Source organism: Anoplophora glabripennis, unplaced genomic scaffold, assembly GCF_000390285.2.
Source record: "Anoplophora glabripennis isolate ALB-LARVAE unplaced genomic scaffold, Agla_2.0 scaffold76, whole genome shotgun sequence".
Classification (NCBI taxonomy): domain Eukaryota; kingdom Metazoa; phylum Arthropoda; class Insecta; order Coleoptera; family Cerambycidae; genus Anoplophora; species Anoplophora glabripennis.
Window position 1 is genome coordinate 588,728 of NW_019416218.1, and position 12,784 is coordinate 601,511.

General features: G+C 34.1%; 1 protein-coding gene across 1 annotated transcript in view; it reads right to left on the reverse strand.

The window, feature by feature from the left end:
- Positions 1–1,819: 1,819 nt before the first annotated feature.
- Positions 1,820–12,784, reverse strand: part of LOC108906888 (protein bric-a-brac 1-like) — a 77,228-nt gene continuing 66,263 nt past the window's right edge. The window contains exon 2 of the mRNA XM_023457399.1: positions 1,820–2,632. Within this exon, the coding sequence (XP_023313167.1) occupies positions 1,820–2,626 (807 nt within the window). The 5' untranslated portion in view covers positions 2,627–2,632. The remainder of the gene's footprint in view (positions 2,633–12,784) is intronic.

Here is a 12,784-nt window from a genome sequence, read left to right on the forward strand (position 1 = left end):
ATAACAAGCCTCATAAACAAGTATATTCGCCGCAGAGAGTCCCGAACAACCCCTTTCACAGTACGAGGTCTGCGACAACCATCGTCGGAATCGGGGTGGCCTAAACTAAAATGCACTTAAATTCTATCGATTCATCTGACCCGAGCGCTCAAAGAGAGAACGCGCTCGGTGCGATGACATCTGGCAGATCGACGGGGGAGATGGCGAGATCATGGCAAGAAAATGCGCCACTCTCGATTCCACACGACCACCGTTTCCCTTTCTGCGAGTTCCACGAGTGTTTTTATCAAATCTCTGCTACCTCAGACGTCTGATGTTATTTGATCGCTTTAAGATGGAAAACTACGGAGTAGTGGTACGTTTCTCGAGTCGTCGTTCTTGCTCGTCGACGTAAAAACAAATGTAACGAAATTTGCGCAAAAAATATTCGTTTTACATTTATTTGTTGTTTTACAAACTCCATAAAAAATTGCAAACATCATTCCCAAATGATGGAATATGTATAAATTAAAAATTTTCATATTTTCCTTTTGATTTCTTTTACTCATCTTTATTCCTCTGATGTTTAATAATCATATTATTGACAATGCAAAATCCCGTTTCTATATTTTCTCAGATAATTAAAATTTAAAATTGTAATTTGAATTTTTGGTAAATAATATTTTTACACATTTAAGATTTTGTCAATGTTTTTGTTTTCATTCTGTGTTTCTTATATTTCGCCCTCTTTTCTTTTATCTATTCAGACACATTTAAAATGTGAAAACAGACTCGACTTGAATACATAAATTTAATAAATATTTTTCATACTTGTTTTCTCTTTTAATTTCTTTATTCTTTTTTCAATGAAAACCTTTTCTGGTTTACTCAGATGATTCCATAAATTTCAAATGTGACAACTTAAACCCAACTTGGCAGAATAGATAATATTTAAATATTTTTCATGTTTGTTTATTTTTTCTAATTTTTGTTAATTTCTTTTTTCTTCTGATTTTTATATTCACGTAAAGATTAGTTGCAGTGGCTTTAAATAAATTTCGAATGGAAAACTTAAACCTTGATAAAAAATGCCTTATTTTTTCAGTAAATATTTTTTATACTTGTTTTCTGTAGTTACCTATTCAACTTTTATTACTTATTTCTTCTCAACTGGATCACGAGGAATCACTTTTAGCGTCCCTCTTCAACATTACAAATTGAATAAAATTATAACATACTTTTTAAGTCAAAATAGTAAAAATGTAATAATTTTTGTATTAGTGTATTTACTGACTTGATTATTCTTTTATTGCAAGGGATATTTCATACTTCCGCGAGGCAGATAAATCAAACCGTGAAAAACACCTCTGTGCCGTTATATATTTAGAAAGATTTATATATTTTTCGTTAATATCTCCACACTTGATCTTTATGCACTTTTTATGGCAACTTTTTACGCCCCACGTTATTAATTGCGGACGGCTGCATTCAACTTTATATTGTACGCTTACATGTTTTATTTTTTAAAGTGCTATGACCCCTCTAAATATATGTGTATCATCATCGTATCCATGCCAAGATGCATCTTGAAAATAAATTGAAATAACAGCACATCTCCGCCTTCAACTTAAAGGACTGTTATTTTTCATTTTTTAACACGGTTAATAATGCTGCTCCCTTTATTGTTGAATAGATCAGTTATATTTACTAATCTCTAGGTCCAACAGCTGTGACATACAAAGCCGCTCGTATTTGGTGGTAGGTAAAACTTTAAAATCCCCATATGCCTTGCACGTGTTGCGGGATGTAAATAAAAGCTGGTTCGTGAATAACGCGTTCGCTAGCTACTACTCAATACGAAAATATTGGAAAATGGACTTACCCGTTCCTCCTCGCGTATCATCTCCGCTATGCCCGGCTTGATCTCCATGTCATCTGAAGAATGCGACACCTGGGCCTGTGGCTGAAGAGGCAGCGTGAGCTGCAGGGGTTCGGCGGACGCAGAAGATGGCAAAGGGGTCGCGGATGGTGCCGGAGACATCTCCACCGAAGGGGGAGGCTCCGGAATCTCCGTGCTCGCGCTCTCGGCAGGGCTACTCAGGCTGCTGCGCTCCCCAGAGGGTCTGCGTCTCTTTTTCACACGTGTCGGATCTGTGTCGACGTCTTGGGGTGGTCTGTTCTCCCAATCAGGTCTGTTGTTGGTTGGGGTAGACGCTGGCTTTATCGAAGACGGTCTCGTGGTGAGGTCGCTGGCTGGGGCGACCACGTCTTGCTCGCCATTCACGTCGGCAAGACCGCGGATCTTTAAGGACTCCGCGACTTTTAGCAGGGGGCCGATTTGTTCTTGGGACACGTTTATCTCACCTTTATACATGAATTCTACTGCGGCCTTCAGTTCCGGCCATTTAATGTCTCTCATTATGACTATGGGGTGCTGGCAAGGATTCTCGAAGAAGAGGGACTGGAAATAGGGGCTACACGCCGAAAGGACCATCTTGTGCGCCTTGACCGAGTGTCCGTCACAGGCGAGGGTGACATCCACGAAGGACTCGCTCTGCAGGAGCTGATCGAAGACGTTGGTGAGGTTGGACTGGTAGTTGTTCCAGCGCAGGCAGAACTGCTGGGGAGAACCTGTGGCGTGCTGCATGGTTACCTGAAAGTTCAACACACAGCTCACAATAACAGCGCGCACATGGCAGTCCTGAGAGCACAGGAGCAGCGGTTCAGGGTTCGTTATTTATTTGGGACAGTCACTGGCGGCGAGCACGTGCACGTGAGACGACGAACACGGAAAACGGCTGGCGCTAACAGAAACTGACACGACTACTGCAGCGGCGAAACTGAGGATCGTCAGGCTGGGCAGGAGGGTCGAGGCCGCCTCCCGCGCACGCCTTACCCCCACCAATGGCGGAGACCGCCCTCACCCCACCCATCCACCCACAAGACCGCGTGGCCACCGCGCGGCAATCACCACCACGGCAGCCTAATTACAACCGATACATCGACACCTGAACCCCTGCCACAACCTAGGCTCGTTACTTTTACTTAGATCTAAACAAATGCGTCCCACCTCCAAATATATTTGTAAGTGCGACTTAATGGAACAACAATTAATTTATTTGATTACAGAAAATGAAAAACATTGTACAAAAAAGCTCTTTGTGTTTATTTAATTAATTTTTTGCGAATATCGACTTTCGAATTCACACCCAGTGTAACCACAGCCTAAGCAAATCTGTTCGCATTAAATCGAACAAATTATCACACAACCAGTAAAATAAAAATATTAAAGATTTAAATTTACACATGTGGTGACACTGCGACTGTTCTGTTTCTACGAATTCGTATGAATTTCTGGTAAGACCAAAGTTTTGTTTAATCAAGCTGAGTTCTCGTATTGTAACAATCAAATGCTGTCACAGAACCTACAATGCAAGTAGTGTCAATTAGACTGATTTTACTTTATGGAAGCTTTAACAATGAAATAAACAACAAGTACTATCGTAATTAATACTAACTCATATCCAACGCAATTCGTCGAATGAACGAATATCATATTAAGAATTCACTTGGTTGGTTCGTACGATTTCGCATTTAGTGTAACCGTCGCCTTAGGTCGAATTCATGCAGTTGCGATTTGCGAAATGCGAATATTATCCTGAATGGTTGACTTAAGTAAGAATGTTTGTTTTTCATATCAATATCAATCAACAATTCGCAAATTCGCAAATATATGAATCCCAATACAATAGGTTTCATACAGCTGTGAATTGCGATTGTTCTTCAGCTAATCAGAATAACCGTATTTCGTAATTCACGACAATATATGAACCTTGTTACAGATAAATGTTAACTTGTTATTTTTTCACCAACTTTTTCAAAATTAAGTAAAAAGTTACACATAAATCAAACGTAATTAAACTAAATGCACCTGGACATGACATTACCGTAGGAAACATAATCATAAATAGTAATTTTCTTGAGATATGAACCAACAACTTATAAATCAAGAAATCTTTGGATTCTTCAGTTTGGACAAACAAAATTATATCAGATGTGATAAAGTCACATAATGAACTAAATAAACATACTGCAATCCATAAATGCAATATTGGAAACTGGTTACTTTTATACTGAAAGAGTTGAGGTTACATCTAAAATATTTTATTCAACCGACGGAATACGAGTTGAAAGAGTTGTGAATGTAATAGATTGCAGAAAATAATTTTGAATTTGTTCAAGAGTAACGTCAGAGAATTGAATCCAAGTTCCTCAGTTCTATGGTGAATCACTTCGATTTCAATTTTGGGTATACAATTATTTCATATCGAAGAGGAAAATCATTAGAATTTATTTAAACACAAGAAACATACTTGTAATTTGTCATTCTTCGAATTTACATTTACGTAAAAAAATTTTTAGTCGATCCGTAAAATCATCTTTAATATAAAAATTTTCATATAAATAATGTTGCCAAAATAAAACTGCAGAATATTTTATAAGTACCTACTATAGCTGTCGCTTAAAGTTCAAATTTAAAAGGTTTAAAAAACGAAACTAATAAAATATTATTTTTTAATACAAGTAGGTTGGAGACTTTTTATTGTCCACATCTGTACAGGATATTTTGATACAAACATTGATTACTGAGAAGAAATACCATATACCTACTAACGATTTCTGTCTATTTAAGTAACAAAGTTTTGCGACTACAAATTGTTTAAATATATTTAAAACTTTTTATTGTCCACAGCTGTACAGGATATTTTGATACAAACAATTCTTCAAACACTGACGACTGAGAAGAAACACAATATATCTACCAACAATTTCTGTCTATTTAAGTAACAAGGTTTTGCGACTTTACAAATTGTTTAAATATATTTCACTAAATTTCAGATTTTCGTTCGATGTTTTCAAATGCCCACGTCCAAAGGGGATTTACAGTAATTGGTATAAAATTGATTATTGGAGGAAATTCTAAAGTATAAGATTCACTCAAGGTATAATCACATTTATATAAATATTTTCATTCGGCGTTCGCTTATTACATTTATATAAATAAAACTAAATTTCTTGAAGCGTTCTTTCATAATATGGATCGAGAGATTTCTTGAGAACTTCGTTCTTTATGGAATAACACGAAAATAATGTAACTTAAATTGTAAATTGTAGCTTTCATTAAAATGTACAATAATTTAGTCCTATGAATAATTTATTAGTAATATGTTATGAATAAAAAACAAATATTTGTATGAGTTTTACAAAAAAAATATTTTGTTAAAGAATCTAGCAAATTTTTTAACTGAAAGGAATATGGTGGAAAAACTTTTTTGTTATCTATATATACTTTAGACAACCAAAAGAAGATTTTAACATATTAAACATTATTACCAAATTAGTGACATCAACCATAATTAGAATTAGTATATGTGCATCTAAATTTTGTTTTAGTCCAACCATTTTCATTTTGCTGTGGTGAGAAGTTATAACTTCTTTGTTACAAATATTCCTTTTTGAAATATGACTGCTAGCTTTACTATTATCTTATTAAATGCGAAAATATTTTTATACGGCAGCTATCTCATAGAAGTTAACGAAATTAATATTTTATATTTACATACAATGGTCCGTAATACTTATATTGCATGACAGTGCAAATCTTTTTTGATAATTTGAAAACTTTTATTAATGAAAGAAAATTATGTGTATTACTTAATTAATTTACAGTATAATTGACTTAGATGTCAACACAATTTTTTTTACACAGATCATCTGTTGAATTAATCGTTTGTTATAATTTGCTGCATTTGATAAAATGTTTGGACGAAATTAAAATAATGTCTAAATTTTGAGAAGTGCATTAACCATTGCAAATATTGCATGTGGTCGAATAAAAATGAAAATTTTCTAATAAAGGAGTTTTGCTTTGCAGTGCTGATGTAATGATCTTAGTAGATATTTGAATATTTATACTAAATATTACTATATTAAATAATGAATATACAGGGTGGCCGCCGAGGTATCTGAGATACTTTACATGAATTCTGTGACTAATTTGAACTGGGATTACAGTCCAGTTGGTACAGGTTCGGCGTGTGTCAAACCTTGATAACTCGGAAATAACTACACATGCCTACTTTAAATGATGAGTACAATAACAGGCTAATTTGCTGACAAAGTATTTTATCGGGAAAAAGTTATTAACAATTTAATCGTGGAAAAAAATTTTTTTAGTAGTTTTCTTTAAATAACAGCGGGATGACTTTGTACAAAAAAATGCTAAGGACATGATTTTATTTGTAATAAAAATAGCTACAAAATGGCGGTGGTCCGATTACGAAATTTGCAATAACAAAGCCGCGAGATTAAAAAAACGGTTTAAAACGTCAATTTTTTTTAAGTTGCTGTAAAAATGTCAATTATAAACAAAAAGTGATAAAACTTTCGAAAATTATAGTACAATATATATACAATAATGATGTTAAAGCCGAAAATCAGGAGAGCAAAACTTTTTGTTCTATAAGGCGTTATACATTCATCGGCATCTGAAACTCGAAACTTTGCCAAATTTGTTCGAAGCTTTGCTGACATTTGAAATTTGGTACACACATAGTGTAAATATGCAGAAACCATCAGCAATTTACAAAATCCAAGTATCTTCATTTTTGCAGTTTTAGTAAAGTTTTATACGTCACCCTAGTTTTATACGTCGCCGTTTTTTTATTTTTGGACGTATATTTATGTATATTTATAAAATATTCCGTTGCGGTAGATTAGCCATCATAATTACCTAAAATTTAAAAATATATATATTTTCAACGTTTAAATCCTAAGCTACTTAACATTTTGCGCCTGTTAGCCGTAGTCGCACATTATTCAACATATTAACAAAACAAAATCGTACGTGTGGGGTAAACCTTTAACTTTTCATTTTCGAGCGCGAGCTCCGCTCTTCGGCGCTTGTATACTATTAGAAATATGCAACAGTAAATTTAAACAATTGTTTACTTAAAGGTTTACCCCATACGTTTTTGTTTTATTTCGATATGTTGGATAATGTACGAGTATGGCTAACAGGCGCAAAATGTTAAGTAGCTTAGGATCTAAACGATGAAAATATTTTTGTTTTTTAAATTGTAGGTAATTGTGCTGGCTAATCTACCGTAATGAAATATTTTATAAATATACCTAAATATACGTCCAAAAATAAAAAAAACGGCGACGTATAAAACTAGGGCGACGTATAAAACCTTACCAAAACTACAAAAATTAAGATACTTGAATTTTGCAAATTGCTTTTGGTTTCTGCATATTGACACTGTGTGTACCAAATTTCAAGTGTCAGCAAAACTTCCAACAAATTTGGCAAAGTTTCGAGATTCAGATGCAGATTAATGTATAACACCTTATAGAGCAAAAAGTTTTGCTCTCCTGATTTTCGGCTGTAGCGTCATTATTTTATATATATTGAACTATAGTTTTCGAAAGTTTTATCACTTTTTGTTTATAATTGACATTTTTACAGCAACTTAAAAAAATTGGCGTTTTATACCGTTTTTTCAATCTCACGGCTTTGTTATTGTAAATTTCGTAATCGGACCACCGTCATTTTGTAGCTATTTTTATTACGAACAAAATCATGTCCTAAGCATTTTTTTTGTACAAAGTCGCTGAGTTATTTAAAGAAAACTACTAAAAATTTTTTTTTCACTATTAAATTGTTAATAATTTTTTTCCTGATAAAATACTTTGTCAGCAAATTAGCCTGTTATTGTACTCATCATTTAAAGTATTCCTGTGTAGTTATTTCCGAGTTATCAAGAAAATGTCACCAACAGTAACTTTTCGGCGTCTGTCGATTGGAGTATTAGAAAATCATTGTTGATTGTCATCAATGACAGTTGGATCTTTCCGAGGTTCTTTTTCTATTTTTTGCGTCATTTGTGCTAAAATCATGCCTTTAGTTTGTTCAAATGAAGAATACGCGGACATGATTTTCGTATATGGATATTGCAAAGGTAGTACCACCGCCATCGCCTCAGTTAGGGAATATCAACGACGATATCCAAACCTCCATCTTCCAGACAAGCAAACGTTCAATAGAACCTTCACAACTCTTCGATTAATAGGTGCATTCCATAAGCCGACTAGTGAAAGAGCAGTTACGCGAAGAAATAATATTGCAGAAGTGCATGAGCTTGTTGAAAATGATCCTGGTACTAGTACGAGAAGAATTTCTGTATTTACTGGATAAAGTTTAACGGCTGTGCGAGGCACTTTGCCAGAAACCAGATTGCATACCTATCATTACACATCCCCACAAAAAAATAAGTATCGGATGTGGTGTTCAGACCCATGTATTTCCATATAGTTTTTTCCGCTGAATCCGAATCTGCCTTCAGATTTGGCCCAACTGGTCTGAGTTTTCGGGAAAATTCAAAAAATGGTTCAAAATTCACAAAAAACGTCATTTACGACAGACGAAAGTAATAAAAAGTCAAATTATTCTACCAGCTCACTAGACGTATGATTATTCACTCGTTTAATTCCAGTTTATCATCATAGAGTCAGACAAGCTGGTCCAATTTCATTCAAAAACAGAAACAGGTTGGATAAATATGCGTATTCATGCATGAACGACTGGATAGAAAGATGTATGAATTCATAAATGGGTGGGTGGGTAAAAAGATAGATCCAGAACTCTGCAACACGAATTATGCCATGAAAATGGCGTTTTTGATCTATTTTATGTTTTTGAATGAAATTGGACCAGCTTGTCTGACTCTATGATGATAAATTGGAATTAGACGATTGAAAAATTATACGTCTAGTGAGCTGGTAGAATAATTTGACTGTCGATCGCAAATACCGGGCTTTTTTGGAGAACGATCTACCTCTACTACTTCAGGACATTCATCTTCAAATCAGAAGAACGATGTTCTTTTTATATGATGGTGCTCTGTCCTATTATGGAAGAGGTATCACTAAATTCCTCAATGAAAAGTATCCAAGTTGATGGATAGGTCGTGGTGGTCCCATTGCTTAGCCAGCGCTATCTTCTTATTCAACGGGAAAGCCTAATTGCAAAGACCAATTCATTGAGAAGATTCATACGGCGTTTGATGAGGTGAAAAACAATATGGAGAATTACAACGCGAACGAGAGCTTCAACAGAGGATTAAAGCATTGCACAAGGACATAGTCAGATTAAAATAAACCACATTTTTTTCTAATGCCTCTAGGCGCAACACTGTAATTTACACTTTAGCAACTACCCACACGACCTGGCAACTTCAAACATCGATATTTCGAGAATTCGGGAAAAGTGAATAGAATCATGTTTGCTTAAAATTAGTCATAGAATTCGTATACGAAGCATCTCGGATACATCAGCGGTAACCCTGTAGAAGGGATATTTCAATGATTTTGTGACAATAATCATTTCTGACTATATAAAATTATCTGCATTTGCTCAATTACATAAGATCAATTAAAATGATAAATGTTTTACAATTGATACATGGGACAGACGACAATAACAATTTGTTGTAAGATATTATTACAGCCTGCTGGTTAGCGATTATCTGTTCCATACAGGTATCGAACTAAAAAAGACAATACGCATATTTACGGTCTATTCCTAATTAACAATATCAAAGTCTCCTGCTAATTTAAATCGCATCCGCAGTTTTAATTAAAAGAATATCTTTTAACTACACTGGCGGACTATATTAAAGCGCTACATTTCGTCCGTTCGTTTAGATGAAGGTTTGTTATTATTCCTATGAAAAAAATTGTGTTACTTACCGGAAGAAAAACACGATCGTGACCACGCATTTTTAATAACCGATCGATTATTTATCATATAAATATTACCCCAACGACCAGATATTTTGTAATTAAAATGTGAGATAAAAATCAGGCGTAATGGGCCTATAAATGATATTTTTGTCAACTGATGCTCGGCTCAAAATTTAATCGCGGTCATAAAGAATATGCTATTTAATACGATCCGGCGAGTCATAAATAACGAATTCGGAGTACTTCGTGCAGCATTCGAAGCATTTTTATGCATCTGATTGGATTCGAAATACTAACTACGTGCACGTTCTGCGGTACGTAAAATCTAAAGCCTAGTCCAGATCTACAAACAGTGTTCACATACTATGGTTCACATACAAATGTTTTTAAACAAAACCAAATGTCAACAAAATGTTTTTTGTTTGCCCCTGAATAAAACTTTACGGGCACAAATAGTCAACATCAGAAAATGTTATTCCATCAGTTTTAATATTTTGAGGAATATACACGGTGTTTCTAAGTGAAGTAGCAAAAATGGTACCAGTGAACGTAGAGCCAAAAATAAGCGAATTGAAGTAAAAATACATTATATGTATCACATTTTAATTTTTTTCTTTAACATGAGGAATGCTAGAGACACGAAACTTGGTATGAGCATCCTACTAATAAAGAGACGACTTTTCAATATTTGTTCATTGTTGTACTTATAAAGGAGTGAAACAGTCAACCCCATTGCAATATTTCATTAGAAATTTTTTATATGAATAAATTATTTATTTAAAAATATTTATTGGGAAGACTGGTTTATTGCGCAACTTTTTTACCTCTTGTAATTTTTTGATAAAACCTATAGTTTTCTAGTAAAAAAAATAGATGCGTCACCGTTCACTAAAGGGGTAATCGCAAAAATTTGTAAAAATAAAGTAGGCGGATGTCATAACAAGTAAAATGTTTTTATCATATTAATAAATTGACACTTTCTGTCAACCAATAATTAGTGCCAATTGATTAATTTATTATCAGAATAATTGTGGCAAATAATATTTATACCAATGACGAATATGTCGACATGCTCCTCCAAGTGTTTTTCGAATCCAGAAAAAATAGTAACGCTGCAGTAAGATTATACCCCCCAAGATATCCAAACCGACCGATTCCTCATAGACAAACATTGGCCTCGGTGAACAGAAGGCTTAGCGAAACTGGTAAAATTCAGCCCAATCGTGAGGGTGCCGGAAGAAAGCATAATGTCCAAACTGTTGAAACTGAGGAAGCTATACTGGAACATCTAGAACAAGACTGTGGTACAAGCACAAGACAGGTGTCCAGGCAACTGCAAGTTTCTCACAGTCTAATGTGGAATGTAGCTCATGAAAATCTTTTATACCCTTTTCACCATCAACCCGTGCAAGAATTGAATAACTTTGATTTACTTAACCGCGTGGATTTTTGTCAATTGTACATTAATATTTCTAGACATGACTTAAAATTCCTAATGAATATACTTTTCACCGATGAAGCAAATTTTCCTAGAGCAGGTGCAGTAAACCTTCATAATGTTCATTCATGGTAGGAAGAAAAGACTCATGAAATATTTGTTTCAATATGTCAACATAATTTCAGTTTAAACGTTTGGATGGGAATTGTAGGAAATACTCTAGTAGGTCCTTTTATTCTTCCACACAGGCTTGGACCGGTATCTTAGATTTTTGAACGAATATCTTCCAACATTACTTGAGGATGTACCTCTCGCTACACGTCAGATGATGTGGTATATGCACGATGGGGCGCCTGCACATAGTACACTTGCCGTTAGAGAACGGTTAAATTTAAATTACCCGAATCGCTGGATTGGTGGTGATCGTGAGGCCCCTGTTTGTTGGCCTGTACGTTCACCTGACCTAACGCCTATAGATTTCTTTTTGTGGGGATGCATAAAAAATATTGTTTATGCCACCCCTGTTTTCTCCTTAGAAGAACTACGTTTAAGAATATTTCAGGCAGCAGATCACCTTCGCAATAACCAAGAACTTTTTGTGGGAGTGCGTTATAATTTCAACAGACGTATTAGGTTATACTTGCAGCAAAATTGAAATTATTTCGAGAATATTCTTCAAATTTCAGATGCTTCATAATAAGAAATCTGAAAGATTAAGTTCAAATGATCTGAACCTCCACTGAACCTCTCTTTCTTCAATTCATTCCCCAAAAAACGACTTATCTAAAAACTGTGGAACATTTGGAGCTAAATATGCATTTAAAAATGGCTTAAATAAATTAAATTAATTTTGTGGATATATATTTAACATAAATAATTTTTTAGTTTCCTCATTTTCCCTAAGTTAGCATTAGTCACCATTAGATCCAGGTACTGGAAAATAGCTGGTCATTATTAATTTCGGCCAAATGCTAAATTACCTCAAAACAATAAACAGTGACGTACACTATTATTGAAATGATTTAATGAAAATTATTCACTAATTGTAAACATTAATTCCATTATTAAATATATCAAGCAGCTATACTATTAAAAGTTCGACAAGAATTTGATAAGAACCAAAAATACCCACGCAGGTGTTTGATAAGGCTATAACGGTATGCTTGCCGGAGTGCAACTAATCGGAGAATTACGATTAATAAATCTGAATTTATAATGATAATTAAAATTGCAATTTTAAAAATAATTCATTATTTCAAAAAGTAATTGCTATAATATTTACCATGGAAAATGGTTTATTACAAAATGAAAACTTATAAAACTTTAATATCAGAACGGTGGGTAATTAATTTAAAAAACTAATTAAAAATTTATGATTACCATAAAAGAAAATTAAAGATTAGGTAGATGTATTAAAACACAGCACTTATACCGCAAAAAAATAATCGTAACTTTCTCCCCAGACTGCTGCTAAACAGATACTTACTAATTCAAAAATTTCATTGATTTTTTGTTTATTTGTTAAAGGCTTATTTAAATGCCAATAACTTTATTAGAAAACGA